The 22,079-nt window shown below is 35.1% G+C and overlaps 2 protein-coding genes across 5 annotated transcripts; both read right to left on the bottom strand.

Annotated features, from left to right (window-relative positions):
* Positions 1-532: 532 nt before the first annotated feature.
* Positions 533-14,996, bottom strand: mcoln2 (mucolipin TRP cation channel 2). The gene is made up of 14 exons (XM_039668692.2): positions 14,684-14,996; positions 13,753-13,912; positions 13,153-13,326; positions 11,785-11,938; positions 11,621-11,699; positions 11,428-11,524; positions 9,675-9,774; positions 9,455-9,567; positions 9,168-9,317; positions 7,930-8,031; positions 7,634-7,756; positions 6,135-6,341; positions 3,947-4,086; positions 533-1,371 (listed from the first exon to the last, which is right to left on the bottom strand). Exons 1-14 carry the CDS (start codon positions 14,731-14,733, stop codon positions 1,335-1,337), a joined length of 1,686 nt encoding a protein of 561 aa, XP_039524626.2. The 5' UTR covers positions 14,734-14,996; the 3' UTR covers positions 533-1,334.
* Positions 14,997-15,305: 309 nt separating this feature from the next.
* Positions 15,306-21,925, bottom strand: clcc1 (chloride channel CLIC like 1). Of its 4 annotated transcripts, XM_039668689.2 has the most exons (12): positions 21,315-21,925; positions 19,849-19,965; positions 19,548-19,655; positions 19,246-19,470; positions 19,019-19,159; positions 18,607-18,706; positions 18,076-18,173; positions 17,738-17,884; positions 17,099-17,662; positions 15,981-16,034; positions 15,795-15,845; positions 15,306-15,654 (listed from the first exon to the last, which is right to left on the bottom strand). In XM_039668689.2, exons 1-11 carry the CDS (start codon positions 21,492-21,494, stop codon positions 15,834-15,836), a joined length of 1,746 nt encoding a protein of 581 aa, XP_039524623.2. In that variant the 5' UTR covers positions 21,495-21,925; the 3' UTR covers positions 15,306-15,654; positions 15,795-15,833. The 4 variants fall into 4 exon arrangements, with proteins under 4 accessions (XP_039524623.2, XP_039524621.2, XP_039524624.2 ...); XM_039668687.2 differs by lacking the exon at positions 15,795-15,845; XM_039668690.2 differs by lacking the exon at positions 15,981-16,034.
* Positions 21,926-22,079: the final 154 nt, after the last annotated feature.

Below are 22,079 nucleotides of genomic sequence, written 5' to 3'. Positions count from 1 at the left end.
AATGATAATAAACAGAGCAATTCCAAGAGGGCCCGAGCACCGAATAAAGGGTTACCCTTTACCCTATTACTCAAGATCTTAGACTTAATTGTTGAACATTTAACATCTAAATCAAGAAAAGATGCGTATTATGAACATTTATCAACAAAAAAACAACAACTATCATTTATTATTTATAGTCAACTAGTCATCCCATCCATTGTAAATGATTGTAAACAATATTGTTCTGCAAAAAAAAGTTAAATTAAATGAACAAATAAAAGAAAGTAAAATAAATAAATCAGTATGCGGGCAGACAGACCAGGTAAATTACAGATTTCATGTCTGGTCTGGAATTTAGTTTCATTTCTCATAGAAAGAAGAAGTGAAGCAATCATCCTAGTGCAAGCGGTTCTGTGAAATGGTTTTTGAGGTCAAAAAGCACCATGTGCAAAAAAAACATGTCAACATGTTTCTAGGTTGCAATCTAGCATGGTGTAATATCAAATTTACTAAGTCAACAATGAAAAACTGCACACACAAAGGGCCTCTATAAGTTTGCAAATACAAAATATTATTTTATTATCTTTGATTCCCTCACCCCAGGTCCTTCTCCCAGTGAGCAACTGCTTACCAAGCAAGTCACATAGAAACTTGTCTGCCTTCCCAGTTAATTGTGGCATGATGGGCATAATGAGATGTAATTCGCATAATAGAGTAAAATAATTTCCACAAAGACAAAAAGAGTTTCCTCAGCTATGAGTGAACAATGCATTCTTAGCACTCCACAGTGTTGAACAAACCGTAGACGTCGCCATCACTCCTCCCGCACTTTACTAGTTGAAGCACAATATTAAAAGACTTTATCGTCAAACTGTTGCAAATGTTCAAAATGCCTTTGAGGAATCATGCCAGAACGTGCCGATATAAAAACAAACACAAGCGTGTAATTTGAGGTCATTCACTAATGTAAAACATGGGTAGACAATCCAGATGACGCATAAATAATATCATAAAAGATATTGCCTCTGGTTTACAACATTTAACAGGGATGATTTTACAGATTGCACATTAAGATGCATCAAACATCTTCCATGCTTGCCATTTGACCCTGTTTTTTAGCTCTTAATTGCATTGTAGAGCACTTTGGCAGATATTATATGGCATTTGCCCGTTTGCTAATGCAGGTCTTACCGGTTTCTAATAAAATTGTCATGTGAACTAAGATCATGCTTCCGGTGTAGTACATGAACCATGTACATGGAGCGGTAAACATGTTCACACAATCTTTCCCTGATTAAGCTGCAAATCCATTGCAGTTTTCAGTAGATTCGACGTTGAATCATTCGCTGCGATCAGCTGATAAGCATGATGGAGTCGTCTTTGGGAATACTGCAAAAGAAAATTAAGCATATTGTCATTTTCCTGATTAAGTATAACTTTACATTACATAAAAAACTACAATTTGTATTTTGACATTATTTAATTAATGTTTTATTTGTTAAAACCAAGTATCTATCTCTTCAAGTGTTAAGCATTTTGAACTTGTTTCCAAAATAATAACTAAAGGCAGTTACAATTGAAACAATGTTTTATATAGAACTGTTCTTTTTAATAGTAAAATATTTTCGGATCATAAGTCGTACTCAGTAAACACCGACATGAATATTTCATTTCTAAGCTGATTGCTTCCTAAAAAGTCAAAAGAGACCGATTCGAGGATGCGATCGAAAACAAGAGGCGGGATTCATCGCGTAAACCAATATCTATATAAAAATTTTACACTTTTTAATGTTACATTTTGTAATATTTGTGTCGTTTTATTTTTGTAATATTCTCTCATCCAGTTTTTTTGGCAGGTAGATGTTCTAAAACAGTCTTAAAAATGGTTTCTGTCATCTTTGAACCTACATAAAGTACATTTTTAGTTCTAATGTTTTTTTTTTCAACGAAGATTGGTCTTCTACATTTAGCCTACATATATGTGTCCAGTTGCAGTTCCCTAAGAATTCCCCCAAGAAACTTGAAGAGAGATTTGCAGGTTAGTTTCATGTCAAATTAGGTACATTTTTTAGGTAAAGTCCCTTTTGGACTTCAAAAAGTTGGTTGGTTAAAACTTTTATTCAGCAAGAACTTATTAAATGGATCAAAAGAAAATAATTTTTAATAAAAATAAATGTTGTTCTTTTGATTACCTTTCTATTAATAAAAGAATTCTGAAAAATATGTATTATGGTTTCCACAAACATATTAAGCAGCACAACTGTTTTGACATTAATAATAAATGTTTCATAAACAGCAAATTAGAATGATTTCTAAAGGATCACTGAAGACTGAAGTAATGATGCTGAAAACTCAGCTTTAAATCACAGGCATAAATTACATTTTAAAATATATTAAAATAGAAAAAAGTAATTTGAAATTGTAATAATATTTGTAAAAATATAACTTTTTTTTACTCCAATTTTTATCATATAAATGCCTTGGTGAGCACAAAAAAAACAGAAAACAGCCTATTTAAACATGATTATGATTAAACATGAACATGATTAAACATGCCAATATGATATAATATAATATGATAAACTGTCAATATAGCCTGAATCCTGAGAATATCAAATAGAAGTTTTCCTAGCCACCTTACTCCTACGCCCCATGGCGCTGTGTAACTTCAGTTAAGCTGTAAACAATCAGTGAAAGGCTTGCTCTATGAACGCAAAACGTTAAAAAAAAGTGTCATTAATCGACTCACCCTTCAACCATCGAGCATTAAAATCAAATTTTAAAGTTTAAAAGAATCAACAATTACTTTTAACAGACCAAAAATAGCCCCAAATGAACGAATCTTTGGTTAAATATCACTGTAGTAGGCAAAGATCTATATTGTATAACAAGCCTTAATCAAAAATGTACATTAACTTAAGCATTACGTGACACTATATCAAAGTGATTTTCGATATTTTGACAGAGTATAAATTGCATTTACCTGTGAAAACAAACGTGAGGATTTGAGGAGAATAACGAGAGATTCTTCTGCATTCCAGTGAATTATTAATGAAATATCGTAAATTAAATTCGTGAGAACAGACCACAAATGTGCCGTATATGGTGTCCTTTTACTTTTACAGCAGATTGCAAAGGAAAAAATAAAAACCATCACGAGGAAAAGAAAGCAGCTCTTGTCATAGATATTCTTATTATAACATGTCACGTTAAAATACCAAGTATAACGTTATTCTCATGATGTTTGAAAATAAATCATGAGGGAAAATTGACAGTTTATTCAGTCAAACTGATGGATCAGGGCAACCTTATGATTTGAAATGATTAGTTTTAGCCTTTTTGAATGGAAGTTGCCCAAACCGGAAGTGCCACCCATAATTCAAAACACAGTAAGGTCGTCAGGAATAAGGTGGATATCCGAGATGAAAAGATATGGAAATATAATTCTGGTCCACTTGTAGAGCAGGAACACCAGTTGATCTAATCTAAAGAAATCAAAGTATAACCCAATTCAATCCCAATGCACTGTAATAATGTCCATGCTAAAATCACTCAGTGCAGCATAAGTGGCTTTAACCTGATATTTAGACACAGCATCAAATTAGCCGGGCATCCCGTCGCATCGGACACTCAAGCAAACAATGAAGTCTCCTTGTGGAGTCAGTTTCGAGTTCTTGCATTGCAACCCAAAACAGCTAGATACTACCAAGACAAAAGGCTCTAAAGTAATGGGCATCATGGAGAGTTTCTAAACTCTCGTTTGTTTATCGTTCCTGCAAGGCAAGGGGAAGCCTTCTCGTTTTTTTCCCCCACAGAGAACATTTCTCTGTAATCAGCACTTTGCTGGGTGTGTCCGTCTTTCTCTCCCACCACTAATTCCATTTCTCATGCCATAGTGGGCTGACCTCAGCTCTGGAAGAAACACTGCTGCCCTGCAGCTGATGTCTGGGATTATATACTGTACCTTTTGCAGCAACACAGCATAACAGAAGGGTGGATGTTCTCGACTTGGCCACACTCCTGCCCCTGGCGGGGGAAGCCCTCCTTCTGGCCCATCAGAAACCGATGGAGCTCGGTCATGGGGAAGCCTGTCGTTTGGTAACCCTAGGCAAAAGGGAGAAGTTGATATGAAGCGCTACAAACAAGTATAGCGTGGCTTTGTTTGTCGAATTGTACTATGTGTAATGCAATACGGAGAAACGTTTTACACAAATGATAAATATACACCGTATATATTCAATCTAGAAACTTAAATGGCACCATTTACTCACTCTGATGTTGTCAGTTTTATTTGTTTCTTTGGTGAAACACTAAACGACTAATTCCTGGGGTATAAAAGCAAAACAAAAAAGCAAAATGAAACAAAAAGCAAAACAAAAAAAAAATTAAATAAAGTGAAACAAAAAGCAAAACAAAAACCAAACAAAAAAAGCAAAGTGAAACAAAAAGCAAAACAATGCAAAACCAAACAAAAAAGTAAAGCAAAACAAAAAGCAAAGCAAAACCAAACAAAAAAGTAAAGCAAAGCAAAACCCAAACAAAAAAGTAAAGCAAAGCAAAACCAAACTAAAAAGTAAAGCAAAACAAAACAAAAAAAGTAAAGCAAAACAAAACCAAACAAAAAGTGAAGCAAAACCAAACAAAAAAGCAAAGCAAAAAAGTAAAACAAAACAAAAAGCAAAGCAAAACCAAACAAAAAAGTAAAGCAAAACCAAACAAAAAAGTAAAGCAAAGCAAAAAGCAAAGCAAAGCAAAACCCAAACATAAAAGTAAAGCAAAGCAAAACCAAACTAAAAAGTAAAGCAAAACAAAAAAGTAAAGCAAAACAAAACCAAACAAAAAAGTAAAAAGCAAAACAAAAAGCAAAGCAAAACCAAACAAAAAAGCAAAGCAAAAAAGTAAAACAAAACAAAACCAGACAAAAAAGTAAAGCAAAACAAAAAGCAAAGCAAAACCAAACAAAAAAGTAAAGCAAAGCAAAAAGCAAAACCAAACAAAGTAAAGCAAAACAAAACCAAACAAAAAAGTAAAGCAAAACAAAAAGCAAAGCAAAGCAAAACCAACCAAAAAAGTAAAGCAAAGCAAAACCAAACAAAAAAGTAAAGCAAAGCCCAAAGCCAAACAAAAAAGTAAAACAAAACCAAACAAAAAAGTAAAGCAAAACAAAAAGCAAAGAAAAGCAAAACCAAACAAAGTCAAGAAAAGCAAAATCATACAAAAAAGTAAAGCAAAGCAAAAAGCAAAGCAAAGAAAAACCAAACAAAAAAAGTAAAGCAAAACCAAACAAAAGAAGTAAAGCAAAACCAAACAAAAAAGTAAAGCAAAGCAAAACCAATCAAAAACCAACGCAAAACAAAAAGAAAAGCAACGTAAAACAACACCAAAAACAAAAACCCAACACCATAAAACCCAAACAAAACCAGACATAAAAACCCCAAAGAAAACTAATTTAGTGGCCTTACATGGAGAAGCTAGGATGAGTTGTCCATTTTTGTTATGTATAACAAAAAATAATATGGGGTTGGAAATATATATGAGCAAATGATGAGTTTTTCATTAAAAAAACATGCATTTTTCATTATTTAAATAAAGTAATTTAAATATAAATATTATTAAAAAATGTATAAATTATGAATAAGTAAGAAAATAAAAATGAGGTGGGAAAGATGAGTGAACGATAACAGTTTTTATTTTTGCGTGAACTAACCTATTAAAAGAATAACTATTTTTTCATTTGATATACTGACTAGCAAGGCCTCTTCCTTCAACCCTTAAATTCAATAATAAAAGTATCTAAAGTTGTGTCCCAATTGATGCACTATACACTATGTACTTGTGCACATACTCAACCTCTATGTAGTCTATGAATTTTATAAGGTTATTTTGTCATTCAACGTCAGAGTCTGATGCCCCTTCACTAGTGCATGTGCGAAGTGTCCAACACTCAGTTCTTTCGCTTAATCGAGAGCATAATATATGGATAGTGTAAAGGGACTAGCCAGCTTGATTCAAACTCACAATGTGTTGAAGCAGGTGAGCTAAACACTAAGCCATGCAAAATCCTAGAAACTAGTCACATGATCTATCTATCAAAAGTTCTTTTATCAAGATCGATAGGTTCTTTTATCTATCTTTTATCAAGTTGATGGTACCTTGATGGTGTCGTAAGCATCTGTGATCAGGGCGATGAAGAGACTGAGCACCATGTAGATGAAGAGGGAGATGAACGAGTAGAGATAGGCTCGGCTGAACAGCCACACCATGGTGTTTTTTTGCTCAAACTGTGCAAACGTTGGGAACATGTCGTCCCCATTGACTAGAGAGAAGAGACACTCTGCCACACGACTCAGGCCTTCAAACTGACGGAGAGATGGGAGATACAAAAACACATTCATTCATCAATCAATATATTTACATATAATAAATAAAACTACATGCACACATAGGAATATCTTAATGTACAGTAAATGTACTGTTTATAACAATTGTATTATATTATATTAATAGATGGCTCTTTAGATAAAAGTTAACATGTACTGCAATCTACTGATCATAAGAAAGTCTACAAATCTCAACTCAAGGAAACAATTTAATTGAATAATTACAAATATTTTATATATTATAATAAATATATTTTATAATTCCATTCAGGCAGTTTAATAATTCTGAGACTGTGGAAGTCATTAAAAGTTAAATTTAGTGAAACCACTTGAAACATTTGTTGTGTTGAGCTATTTCATTTACTTTTGTTTGATTTGTTCATTGCAAACAGCTGGAAGTTTGTACATTTTGCCAATAAAACTCAATGAACTGAAGCAACACTTCCTGAACCAGAATTCCTCCAGAACAACCTGAGATTGATACTATCACACAGAAAATGATTAATTAAACGTATTGCTGCTAAAAGTGGATCTACAAGGAATTGAATCATGGGGTGGGCTTTTTTTCATACAAGGCATCTTCATTTTGCCTTTATTTTTGTTAAATAAATAATGACACGGTATAACATGTCATGTGTTGATGTTTATATATATATATATATATATAAACATTACAATGTGTATGTAAATAGAAATATTTAAATATAAAATATTTAAAACTACGATTGTATTTTATTAATATATTATATATAAATTATTATACTATTTAAAACATTTTTAATTAATATATTGAATTAGAATAAATGCCATAAAAGTTCCAAATCAAGGAAACATGATTTATTAAATAGTAGGATGTTTAAATATATACATGTTAGGATGTAATGTCATCTACTGTGTTCATAAGAAAGACTACAAATTTCAAAATAAAGAAAAAGGTTGATTGAATATTTTTTTAAGATATTTTAATAAGTTATATATATCACATAAATAATAATATATCAAACCTGTTTATAACTACTATTATATCAAATAAATATTTATTAAATATATAATACGTCATATTCAATACATCTATATATAATTTAATGAATAGATGGCTCTTTAAATATATAAGCCAACATGTACAGTACTGCCATCTACTGTTCATAGGAAAGACTTCAAATCTCAAATTAAGGCAGAGTACATCCATGTCACTGGTATACAATTCAAACTACATAAAATTACATAATGGGTATATTTATTTATTTATTTTATTGACTTTATGTTGGTACCTTCTCATGATAGGGCCCTAGAACAATCCATCCACAGAAGGTGTAGCCAAGGTAGATCATTCCTGCACAGCAGCAGAAGCGCAAGACCTTTGGTAAGGCTGCTCGCATAGTGAGGATAAGCACCTGTGTTATCATAACAAAATGCTTTAGAGCCTTAAAAACTAATGGTATTAAGCAATCTGCACTGTTACATAACTTGTGCTCAATAAAACATGTACTGTACTTAACCTTGGCAACCTTGCGATTACATTTAGTACATTGCTGTTCTTAATGTGATTTTGTGCAGTTTGACTTGCATTGTATTTTTCGAAGTATCCCAGATATCGTATGACGCCCACCCAGACCATTAGAGTTGATGTTCCCAGGAAGATACTGCACACATCATAGTTGGTGAGACTCTGGAAGACAAAATGAACGGAATGACTTTAAAGAACCATTTTAAATCAATAATTTAAAATAAATAAATAAACAAACATAAAATAAAATAAATAAATTCGAATGTTTCAGACCAAAAATCCATATATTTTCATGAAAAACAAGATCTTTTTTTTTTAACAAAATAATAATATAACTAAAAGTTTGTGTTTACATAATATATGTGGGTGCACTGTGTATAATAATTTTGTATATATATATATATATATATATATATATATATATATATACACACACACACACACACACACGCATGTATATTTAAGAAAATATTTATAAATATTATATATATATATATATATGTATATATTATATAAATTAAATATATATATATATATATATATATATATATACACAGTATATACATGAAAATATTTCTTAAATATATACAAGCATGTGTGTATTTATATATATATATATATATATATATATATATATATATATATATATATATATATAAAATAATTATACACAGTGCACCCACATATATTATGTAAACACAAACTTTTATTTTGGATGCGACTAATCGTGATTAATCATTTGATAGCCCTAATATATATATATATATATATATATGAAGAGTTCAGATGCAAAGGCCTCTAAATGCCATTTGAAATTTTCTTCTAGAATGATCATTTTTATCAAGCTTGTATATTTAAGTTCAGTGATTTCACTTAAATGGCAATGATAATTACCTATTAATTGTTATTTAAGTGAAATTACTGAACTTAAATATACAAGTTTGATAAAAATCATCATTAAAGAAGAAAATTTCAAATGGCATTTAGAGGCTTTTGCATCTGAACTCTTCATATATATATATACAGGCCTTTAATATAATATGTTGATCTAAAATAAAAGAAAGTACTGTATTGTACTGCAAGTCCAGACAATCCTCATTTTAAAGAGAACCTCAGGGAAAACTAAGTATTTTTCATTTGATTCCGGAGGTTGCGGTTTCAATTCACCCACAGACGCAATAACAACATCTATTACAGTCAGCATTTTTTTGAAATTAGGGAACTACAATATTCATTACAGATTATGTGGTTATCAAATGCATAGCCGAAAAAAAAAGTTATCTTAAAAAGAAAAGCACCTTAGCCTGTATTTCCATTTTTAGTATCGATCCAATGATGGCCAAAACATCACTGATGATCACCAAGATGTACCAGCCGTTTAAGAACTCCCTCTGGTCATCCTCACACACTTTATGATTATAATTCTCAAGGCAGAAGCTAGAAAACCGCTGCAGAGGGAGGAAGTGACACATGAAGGAAACACTGACAGGGCACAAAAATATCAGAACAGCATGAGTTCACTTTGAGTCAGAACTTCAAAAATAACCATCATGTTGATGTATCAGACAGTAACATACAGGTTTACCTGAAGTAACTTCACAGCAAGTATAATAGAACGTGTGCAGAGCACTGCAGAGCTCAGACAGATTACAATAACAAAGCCATCAAAGATCAGGAGGTAGTGAGTGCTCTTCTGAGCTGAAACACACAATAGCAAACCATCTGAAGTCCACATGCCCATGTCATAACATTAAAGTTCTTATTCATTGACCATAAGCATTCACTGTAGTTGATTTTTCACATACCAGTTCCCGAAATCTTCCAGTTTTTGCACACACTACTAGCCTCATCAAAATCAAGAGTCAATTTCACCTTTCCGCTATGGCAACTGTTGTCAAAGACAATCTGCAAAGAATCAAACGAATTAATCCAGAAAAAAATGGATGATATCTATTAAAGATGACCTATTATGCCCTTTTACAAAGTCTTGATTTTGTTTCTGGGATCTACTAGAAAATGTTTTCATCCTTGATTATTCAAAAATCACTTTTTTCCACATCTGTTGCAGCAACTCTCATTTCCAGTCTGTCAGTAACGCTCCATTTAGTTCCTGTCATCATAAGCCGCTCCTTCTGAAAAAGCATAATGTGCTCTGACTGGTCACCTGGAGCAGTGTGTTGTGATTGGTCAACTGTTCGAGAGCACTTCAGAAATGTCACACCCCTACCATAACCGTAAGGTTCCACACACAAAATCAATCAAGTTTTGCGCGGGAATTATTAAAATTAGGAATATTGTGACTAGTGCGTCAAACGATTCAAATATTTAATCGCGATTAATCGCATTAATGTCATAGTTAACTCACATTGTTATCTGTTCTAAATGTCTCTTGATTTATTCGTGCTGTGCTGTGACATAAGACACAGATCACTTTGGTCTTGTCAATGGGGCCATTTGGCAACTTTTTAAAAGTAAACTTTCCATTCAGAATCTTATTAACATCCATTTCGGCGTCTCGTGCTCGTCGTCCACTCAAAACGTAACGTTAACCAACTATTTGACAGATATAAAAGAGTGTGTGGCGAGCCTGTTGTTTTGTTTCTGGTGTAGCTAGATCTGCTTGCGCTTTGGTCGACGAAGCAACAAAATGTCCTCGCGTGGCGCAAGACATTCAAATGAATGGGTTTCATAACGCCCCGCCGCGCATGCCGCGTCCTGTTGCAAAAGCATGTAAAAAAAAATAGAAAGTTTGCTAGGCCAAAAAGACTGTCAATCGCGCAATAAAAAAATTGACCCCCATTAAAATGGGTTTGCGGTAACGCCGTTAATAACGTGCTTAACTGACAGCCCTAAGGGCCAATTTATACTTCTGCGTAGGGTGTGCGAAGTAGGTACGGTGTAACACACGCAGACGCGTACCATACCGCGTACCCTTCGCCGTAGCTTGAGGCGCATCTCCTTAAAAAATTTAAATAACATGTCACAACGACGCGGACCGCAAGATCTGTGATTGGTCGGCTTGGTAGCATCGCATTTCCTCCTACGCATTTCCGCACGTACCATCTCCTCCAACGTCTTTTCTCGTGTCTGCCTTTTAGTTTTAGTAATTTCACCAAAATTAACTATTTTTCCACCTCAATAAGCTCCAACTCCAACATGATCTGCTCTCTTTCAGTCGCCATTGCTTGTAGTAACCTAGCCGCGAAGAATCTAAACACAGTGGAACATTAAAACCCTCCGCCGCCAACTAGCGTTTCGGAGCAGTACTGCAGAGCAACCAAGACCTGAACGCAGAAGTGCTCATGACAGCATACACTATGGCGTACCCTCGACGCAGAAGTATAAATTGGCCTTAATTGTGAAGCGTTTGTTCCTGGAAGAAAACTCGAGACTACAATGGAGGCATTTCAGGGAGTTCGTAAACTATAGATAATAAGTTTCTCTGGGTTAACTTTGCAGACATTTTTCATGCTCAAACAGCAACATTACACACTAAAGAAAGCTGACCATGTAAAAAAGCATAACAGGTCCTTTCTAAAACACAAAATTCGACCTTACCTTCACAAAAAATGTGTAGCAGTCAGGCTGCTCATGCGAACGAACAGTTTGCAAATTGATTCCTTTGAGCGCAAAAGTGATCTCAATCTCAACAAGCCTGTTTTTCAAACAAAACCAAAAAGCCAATGAAACCATTACGTGATAAATTAAGAGTTTTGTTTACATGTTTCGATTATATTTTACGTTTATCAACCTATAAAAATCCAACTCAAAAAAGGAAGCGTTGTTCATTCTCCATGTTGAAGCAGACTCTGGATCAAGAGCCAAGCAAACTGGAAAAGACAAGAATGTGGAGTTTAGGCACAAAATATGTTTTATCGGCTACAATATTTCAACATTTTCGGTAAAATGTGTAACCTGTTTCAAGCTGGGCGTCAATATCATAGTAATCCTCATGCGGTTCCAAACTGCCTCTCATGTAGCTCTTCTTGCAGATAATCATGTGCACAAACTTTTCATTCTCCTCAGCATAACTAACGGGTCCCACAGACAGGTTTCGTAACTGGGAATACTGTTGAAGACGTGGATAATTTTTATTTGGGTAATTTTAACTCAATATAATCATTTTAAATTGCCGCACATACAAAAATGAATAGCACTTTTGATGTTTAAAACCGTGCACTTACATGAGATTAGAAGACTTATAAAAGCCATTTTATTTTACATGGAGAGGGTCACCTCATGGGGGCAGACATTTTGAAATCACATGATCAGTGAAATACTATTTTAGTATTTAGGGTTAGGGTTACTCTAATCTTTCCATCATCAGACACTTTCCATCATGGCGGACTGATCTGATTCTTTTTATTTGCTTTCATGTGATGCTTTCATCCAAACCATTAGGTATCAGTATAATACTGCATTCACACAATGTCGTAATTAGCATTATTACGAAATGAAAACATGTCCTCGGAATTATGTATTTCTATGGCAACACTATCAATACCAAAATGAATATGCAATGATCAGATGGTATCAAGTTGGAGTCATCGTTTACTCACCCTTAAAAAACGGTTAGTTCCATACCTTGATTCTGATTGGTGCTTTATTCATTCATGATAAAACACGGCTATGACCGCTTCACCGGTTCTATTTATCACTATCTTGTTTTTATTTGACCTTTCATGCATATTACACATTGAGAAGTTGTTGCTCTTCATGTCAGGCACTATTTTTTTCTAGCGGAAGGAAGGCTTTTAGTGATTTTACTTCATGAAAGTTGCACTAATACATTTTTTTTTTACTTTAATATTTTTAGTGTGTGGTAACCATTTTATAAAAGCAATAAGGTACTCGAAGCAAGTGCTATCGTGAATAAGTAACAGCTGAAGGGGTTACTCTGCTTCGCGTCGTGCCTAACAACGCCCTTCAGCCGTTACTTATTCACGTTACAGCACAGCCTCTTGTACCTAATTGCTTACTCAAGGTGTTCCAAACCAAACATTTTGATTTTAATAGTATTTTTTTTTTCTTTTTCCATTACTATGGAAGTCACCAACTGTTTGGTTAGTGCCATTCTTCAAAATATCTGTTATGTCCAGCAGAAGGAAAAACTCATACAGGTTTGGAACATTATGTGGTTAAGTAAATGACAGACCATTCATTTTTGTGGGCACTATCCCTTCAAGACAAAGAAAAACTGCATTTAACATAATTAATGCTATGCGATGGAAGGGAAAATAAACGTGGAGAAAGAAGCAAGATGGATGAAAAGCAAATACATACCTGATCTATGACATAGTATAAACTATCATATACATTCTGTTTGGTGTAGACAGCAATACTGTAGTCATCCTCATCCACACCACTGTAGCCCCTAAGAAACAGATTCTTAAAGGCCATCAGGTTCTCCTCCTTGTAGGACACCACAAGCTGGTTATTCAGTCCAAACAGTATGAGCTTTGAAATAAACAGAGGAGATGTTTTCATTCTGCCTGGTGGAACATTACAGATTTGTATGGAACTTTAAGGAAATTACTTTAAATGGTCATTTACAAAGCCAAAACTACTGATGTTTAATCACATAATGACAAATCCTTCAAAAGTTCAGAGAATGTTTACATTGAAAGCTGAAGCGTTACATTTCTACACCCCTAGCTTCAGCAAATGGAACTACAAACTACAAAAGTGACTGTGTTCAAACAGGTTCCTAACCACTCCCCCTGCCTTCCGTTGGTCGATCAAACAGATAGCCCCACCCCCAAATGACACAATTGGTTGAGCCACTGTTGCTGATTGTGATTCGCAAACAAACAGGGAAACAGTTTTTTTTAAAACACACATTTACACATTTCAACTTTAAGCAAGCAGGTAATAACACTATACCTGGAGAGTAATCATGAATATTTTCAAAATTTGCACTGCTAGTTTCCATGGTAGCTGTCGCCGTGTTCTGTACTTCTCACAAGGGCTCATGAAGTAAAACCTCAGGTCATCTCTCAGTGTCTCTTCTGCCATGGGATCAGATGGCATGGACGTAGAGACGCTATATTAAAATATACAGTATATATCTGATTGAAGATAAATCTGCAGAAAACATTTTTTTTAAATGTATTAAATAAATGGTTAATAAAAATCAGCTTTAATCTGTGTTATTTAGTAGTTTTAATTACTTGAATATTATACCTGTAAAATAATAAAACATAAAATATTTGATGTGTCCAAAAGTTTGTTAATAATAATAATAATCAGAATTAAACTAGCCTATATACACTTCTAATTCAGATGTGTGGATAACATTGTATATCCCCAATGAACAAACAGTTTGAGAAGTGTGACTTGTGATATGTTACAAAAATGTATTAGAGCACAAGCAGATGATAAATCAACTTTGTGACACATCACCCATGTGACAGAATTCGGTTTGGGATGAGGAAGATGGAAGGGGTCAATGAACAAAAAGAGAGGGGGCAATGAGTTGCTCAATATACCTTTCTTAAATTTTAACTGAGCCTTTGTAAATAACTGCTAAAACTTAGCAACACATTTCACTACCAACGGAAGTCAAAGCGTCCGCTCAATGGCACTGACAGACATGACAGCTCATGACATGGCGTACTGTCTTCAAAAGTAAAAGTTTTTGAAAACATTTTCTTTGCAAAAACACAGTTAGAACAATCAAATTCTGCAGTGTCGTGCATTTGATAAACGTTAAACCTAAATTAAAACAACGCGACTTTGGTTGTTTATTTATAGTTGTTTATTTATCATGCCAAATAATTCTAAGGATTTCAATAAAAACTGTTGTCAAACTTACCTTGACATGTCAACCCTGACGCCATGGGAGTAAGTATCAGACATTTCCATGCCACCTGTTATCCAGCTGTTATCTCAGGACAATACGCGTTTCCCAGGCACAAGCGTTCTTTGATCACTAAATTACTAAATAACCTCGCGCTTGACGTCACAGCTGCTACACATTGAACAGCTTCCATCGACCAATCAGGAGTTAGGAAGCTTCCCGGTGGGCGCGAGCTCATTCTACCAAATAGAACGTTCTTTCAGTTGCTCACGGACTTGAGAAACGTCACAAAGGTTCGATTGACGAACTACGGAGTCTCAACTTAAAAAAACACAAACAGTACGCTGTTTTTAATGAGTTAAGTGAACAAGGTAAGGTAAAATGTGTCTTTTTTAGTTTTTTAGATGGAACTTATTTCTGAGGTCACGAGGTGCATTCAGTTTCACAAAGAAATAGCAACACTTTTGAGAAATATCCCCTATTAAACCGTCGAGAAAAAGTTTTATTCTACATGGAGCCGGTCGCTCTCATATGGGTGTTGAGCTGGACTATCTATGTCATCAAAAATATGATGAAAAAGATTATATATGACAAAAGAAATCCTAACAGCTCAAATCACATACAACAAGCAAAACAATAAAAATAATCATTGAGATTTAATCCAAGATTGTTCATTATGAATGGATGAGGTGGAGAAATACAGTAAAACAATACATCATTTTGTGTAAAGAGGCAGCAGATAGTGAGCAGATTACACATCCTGGCCAGTAGATGTCAGTCTAAAAGCAGTGATGTTACTGGGATCAAAATAAGAGGCAGCTTATTGTTGGCAAAAACCAACCATTTTTTTAGGATTGTTCCTATTTATCATTTATTTATCAAAAAATGTAAAAAAAAAAAAAATCCTTTCATTGTCCTGATTCTTGGACTGGTTTCCTAAAGCTTGAATAACCTTCCTCTCCAGCTGCAACATCTGCCGATGCCCCCTGCACAAACATAAAACAAGATTTCTGGTCAAAATTATGCAGGTAAAACATACAGTAGACATTACATACAGTATACAACAGTGGAGTGTATGAGTTTAGTAGTGAGTTATGGCATATTATGTATTTGATAAGTTGTGTACCCTATGTTGTGGCTTCAGGTTTAATGGGATATGCATGCACTATTGATTGACCTAACATAGAAGAACAGAAACACATATACAAAAGAATCACAGCCCATTCAACACAACATAAATCATCACATAATCAAAGAACCATAATTTCAGCTGTAATGACAGACATGCGATGATAAACTTGGGAAACATAACCTGCAGCTTGAGGTCGTTTCGAGCAGCCCATATCCTTTTAGTGCACATAAAGTGCTGCGATGTTTGAATTAAAGGAACATAAAGAAATATTTATAACATTTTTATACAGTATATATTATATTAACTATACAGTATATGGAGAAAAGTTGAGGAACACCAGACCAATTGCACCAACAGAGACTGTAATGACATTGCATTAGAAATACACAAACATTTAACATGGAGTTGGTCTCTCTCTCCAGCTATAACAGCTTCCACTCAGTGAAGACTTATGGATTGAATTTGTTTCTGAGGGAATTTTCCCCCATTCCTCCAGATCAGGCACCGATGATGGATGAGAAGGCCTGTTTGTTTGTTTTTAACACCATGCCAGCTACTGTTCTGTGGCTATTTTCATGCCGAGAAAACTTGTGTTAAACTACAGTAGATCAAGTGTTTACAATTTATTTTTGCTAAAAACTCATAAAACCACATTTCGTGTAACTAACTTTGTTAAATATTCCTTTAAATGAGCTAACTGAATAAAAAAGGTTTCTCGCAGGGTTATAACCAACACAATCTAATAAAACATGCTTCAATGACTAAGAGTTTTGACAGAAAGAACATTATGATTTCTCCTCGTATTAAAAACTTGTGTCATCCTGGAATGGCCTATTCTGCAACTGGTACAAAAAATCTGGTCCCGTTTGAGATTTGATATAAACTTCTTTCAACATTTGGGCTGATTTCATGAAGATTGTTCATAGTATATAAACCCCACTCTGTTAGCCATTTGTTGGTAATATAGAAGTGATTTTTGTTTTTGATCCATTGGAGGTACTATGCAAATGTGGAAGTTTGCAGACAAATATTTCTATGTGGAGTGATTTTTCTTTATCACCAACTCCATATTTGAGCGCAAATTGGTAGAAAAAGATTTCCTGCGATAATAAAAGAAAGTAAATACTTAAATGAGTAAATTACTGATGACATAAGTAAACTAAAAGACTTCTTTCCAAAAACATTAAAAATCTTTCCCAACCCCAAACTTTTGAACAGTAGTGTAAGTGTGTTCATGTATTTATTATGATGAACCAACCAACCATCCAAATAAGGATTGGTATTCAAATGGTACTTGCCTCATTCCCTTGATTAGCACCAAGTGTTTTCACATCAATCTGAGGAGAAGGCACATTGGTTACAGGCTCACTTCCATCTGGACTCTGTGCGTCTTTCTGCTCTTTTTTATCCACGGTAGATGGTAGGTCTACCACTAGATCTTTCTCCTTTTCCTCAACTTTGACTTCAGGCTCTGCATTTTCTATTGTACTAGGGTCCACCACCTGTGTCCGCTGCTGAAAATCAGTCTCATCATCCCTGGATGCGTTACCTGCAGCACGTACAGTCTCTACTCGGACCCTCTGGGACACTCTGGGTGAGCCAGAAAATTCCTGTGGGAGATCCATGCTTCTGTCGTCCAGTCTATTTAGTTGGTTTCCTGCTTGATTCACCCTGTTTCCATTGCCCTGGCGTATTTGTAGTGGCTGAGGGGCGTCACCCCCTTCCCAGACGTCCCCATGCTCCCTTAGTTGAGGAGCTTGGCGCTGTCCTACTGCAGGAGGTGGCGGCTCCCCTCTCCAGCCCACCCGGGGCAGGCGTACTGCTTGATACATAGCTGCCTGAGCACTTCCATACATAAACACCTGAGAAAGAGCAAAGATGACTTGGTATGCGTTTTTAACAAGAGATTTAACATTTTTTTTGTTCCCAGCACTTACAAAGATGGCTAATGCAATAGTAAGCAGCACAGGTATCTGGAGAGTGATTGGTAGGTCCTTCAACAGTGCTCTCAGGAACTCACTGATGCCTTCCCCAATTTGCTTCAAGGGATCTGTGATGAAGCTGGTTATGGTTACCGTGATAGCCTGGAATATGAACCCCACAACATTTACACAGATTAACTTCTGAATATTTTAATTCAATATACCAGTTTCAAAAATGATCATCTGATAAGTCAGAAATAAACCATAACAATATTTTTCGGTATTGACAATATCCATTATAGTCTCTTATTAAGTTTCAAAGTTTCTCTCATTGGAAATTAAAAGATACAAACCTTTGTTGGAGGCACAAGCAAAATGGGGTTCACAAGTAGGACCTCGTAATATTTTTTGCAAGGATCATCTTGAAGAGTCCATGTCCGTCTGTACCACTCTGAATCAAGAAGGAGTTACAACAATTCATCCCTATTTGTCATTATTTATTCAACTTCATGTCATTTCTGATGAAATAGAACGGTTAAGATTGAAATTTGGACAAATGCCGCTGTCCTGAGAATTTTAGGTTTCATGCGTGTGTGGGGGTACTAACACAGAAACCTAAAATTCTCAAGACAGCAGCATCTGTCCAAACTTCATCAGAAACGATCTTAAAACAGGGCTTTAAGTGTAAAATACCAAACTAACCCTTTAAAATCTGTAGGTTTTTCTTACATAGTGCATTTTCGTTCTTTTTGAAGCTTGAAAAGATCTACGTGTAGATCCTTCAAAATGCAAAACTTATGTTCCATATCAAATGTATTTGGAATGTCAAAAGTGAATAAAAATTTTAAATTTGGGGAAACATTCCTTTATAGTGAGCAACTCACCTGATAAACTGTCCTTCCAATCCAGTTCCTTCACCCCTGTACATTTGCCATTGAAGCTCTCCAATTCCACAATGTTCTTCTTGTGATCTGCAAAGGCAACCTAGCCAAGAGGAATTGTTTTTTAAACACAGACACACGCACGTTAAATTCCCTTCAATAGCTGTGTTTTCATCCAAAGTTGTGAATTTAACTATGGCCGTCTGCCGGAATCTAGTTATTTTAGTCTATAAAGTTTTTAATATATTGATTTTTTTTTTTTCATTGAGTGCATGTTTTAGAATTGATGTGTTTGTCATGCCATATTCCAAAATGTCCATTAAAAATAGGTGGATGGAAACATAGCTATTGTCAACTGTTGAATACCGGTTTAGCAAAAATGTCACTCAACAGTATTTTGTGCAAAAATGTTTACCATATAAAGATGGAACCAGTTCCAGATCAAGCTAATAAAAAAGCAAACAGAAAACATTCTCCTGAACTGGACAAACCAGGACACCACAGACCAGAGTTCAGTCCCGATAACGGCTACGACAATCAGAACAATCAGAGAAACCTGTAGAACAAATACAGCACTCGTTAATTTATTAATACTGATATTATTTTTTTGTTTATCTCTGAAAGGCTTATACAAAAACTGACCCTCAGGACTGTATCAGCATCTACATAAAACGTGTCTTCGAAACGCCATTTCCAGGCTTCATGATTGTGGAGTTTGAATTTGACCAGAATTTGACTGAGCGCCTCATCCATGGCTCCAGTGGTCCAGTCGTTCTCTTCGTTCAAAAGCTTCTGGATCTCTGCCAGCGATTGCTTGGACAGCTTCACCATGGCGTCATAGTGCATGGCTGTTTTTACATCATCAGGCTAAAGATTTTAAAACAGCAAAAGTTGTAAAACCTTAACCAGTGCAGAGTAATGTTGTGATGAAAACACACACATACCAGGCCAAGTTTTGAAGTTTCTTTAAGGAGCTTGGAGAGGAACCGCTTGAATACTGGAAGACATACTGGTTTTGAAGAGGTGGCGGTCCCCTTTTTGTGTTCATCAAACTAAAACAGAGGAAGCAGCGGGAAATAATATTTTTCAGTCATTCAAAAAAGTGTTGGATGACAATATACATTACTAATCTTCATTACTTAAAAATACCATGATAAACCCATTGTGTACCATGTCCAAACAACATGGCAGTACCATTTTGTTAGCATGGTCTATGAATAAAGGGTGTATTTTGATATTTGTCACCTGTTTCTGTAAAATCTGTAGTTTATTGATGCACTCAGAGGCATCAGACAGTGGCACATCACAGGACTCTGAGCTGAATTCCCGTCTCTTGGTTGGCACATTCTGGTAACTGTCAGACTGTGAAAAAACATTAAAAATTCATAGAAATGGTTAGAATGTGATGTATATTTGAATAACCTGGTTAAAATGAATCACACTTTGTCAACATGTCAGAATAATGACAGCTCAGTTATTCAGCCACAGCTCACTGTAAATCAAACTGTCTATAAGAAATCAGTGTCACGTTAAGCGTTTTCAGCTAATTTGTCTTGGTTTTCACAAAGGGTTCAAGTTGCTCAGGTGAATTTGCCACATTGCCCAACATAAAGCTGCTTGGTTCGAAAGGTTATTTCTCTGTGAGCTGCACTTCATAGCTAATGAAAATAGATATACAATGGACCTTTTTGCTAGTGAGATTTGTTGACTCCGCTTGTGTCAATTTGCTAAATTTGTCATTATGACGCAGGGGATTTAACTAGCCAATAAAATAGAGATTGATGAACATGCAGTACACAGCAGACCAACATCCAAGGTCAAGGATTTTCCCTAAAAAGTTCAAAGACATTCGGTTTGTTTTTCTACCAAACCCTATCATTTGCCCTCAGAATTTCTCCTTTGGTGGTCTGAAAAAGAAAGGTTCAGAACAACGCGCCAAGGTGGGGTACTTACCCAACTAACAGAAACGGTCGTTCGTTCACAGAACTTGAGATAACGTTTTGACAAAGCTCACACAACAAATGTTCTTCCATAAAATGTTCACTCTTGTCTTAAATAAGGTCACCAAACGTTGGCACAAAAACATTATTGTTCAAGGAACATGTTTCCTGGACGTTCGCTTGAATGTTAACTTGGGATTCAAAACATTCCCATAATGTTTGCAAAATGAATAGCCGGATGTTTCGAACATTCATAGCTCTTTTAAACGTAAGAACATTTGGGTAACTTAATAAATGACGGAAATTTCACTTTTGGGCGAATTAGCCTTTCAAAGGGGAAATGAAAGGGTCAAGTTTACATTCTTTAGTAAACTGACTTCCAATATAAAACACGATTAATGTTACAATTTGAAAGAAAAAGTTATGTTTTGTTACAGCTTTTGGAGCAAGATGTCGGCGCCCTTTTCCAAACGCTGTAACAAAACATCCCATTTGCTTTCAAATTGTTACATTAATCGTGTTTGTATATTTTATTTATTAAATCGGAAATCATTTGACAAAATAATGAAAACCGACTGACTGCTTCATTTCCACTTTAAATTCTAAATCAACTAAGTTAGTTCGTAGCTAAAGTCTTAAAACGTGCCACACTGCGGTGCAATTTACGATTTAAAAGTTTGACGTTAGTTTTACTTCATACACATTTGATGAAGGGTTTAAATGTCCTGAAAACACTGTAATACGTTTATAAATTATCATATTTTTTTTTACCTCTGTGGGTTTTCTCATGCGCTTTGTTGTTGGGTCGTAGTTGATCATGTCATATGGATCGATCCATGCGTCGTCATCTCCAGGGTGGCGGATTTTTGCATTTTCGCTAACGTTAACTAACAGACTACAGAAAATAAAGAAACCCCAGAATCTAAACGACGAACAGCTTGGCAACTTCATAATCCCCACTTGAACAAACAATGAGAAAACTCAGACTTAACGTTACTAGTAAAACTACTGATCGATTAAAGTTTAGATTCAGCTTTCTTGGACATTTTATTTACTATGAGTTATCCAGATTTAACCTACGTTTACCTACATGTGCTAAATGTAAATGCATATAAGTTACCCACTAATGCTGGCTAAATAGAACAAAATAGATTAACTGTAAACAAATCGCTCGCACTGGGCAGCTAACATTTCCTTAGCCTAACGTTACATGTTGGAAAAGGCAAAGAGCTGTCATTTTCTGCCACATAGAAAACACGAATAGAACCAAAACCGGAATTGTTAAACCTTTCAAATACGGTTTCTAAATATTCATATCTATGTGCAGTGCAGTCTTGAAGAAGTTTCTTCTTTAGTGTAACGCCAAGAACTGAAGTGCTACTCATCGCCCCCAAGTGGACAGAGGCAAAGCTATGTAACATTCAGTCTTGACCACTGAAACAGGAACAGTATAAAACATTAAATATCCTCATGTTGGACTTTTGCAGCGCGTGTCATTGCTTCATTGACCACCTGTCTGTCTCTATGTATTTAAGC

The sequence above is a fragment of the Pimephales promelas genome, chromosome 2 (assembly GCF_988280905.1).
Source record: "Pimephales promelas chromosome 2, fPimPro1.hap1.1, whole genome shotgun sequence".
In the NCBI taxonomy this organism is placed as follows: Eukaryota; Metazoa; Chordata; class Actinopteri; order Cypriniformes; family Leuciscidae; genus Pimephales; species Pimephales promelas.
This window is presented reverse-complemented; position numbering and strand designations above follow the sequence as displayed.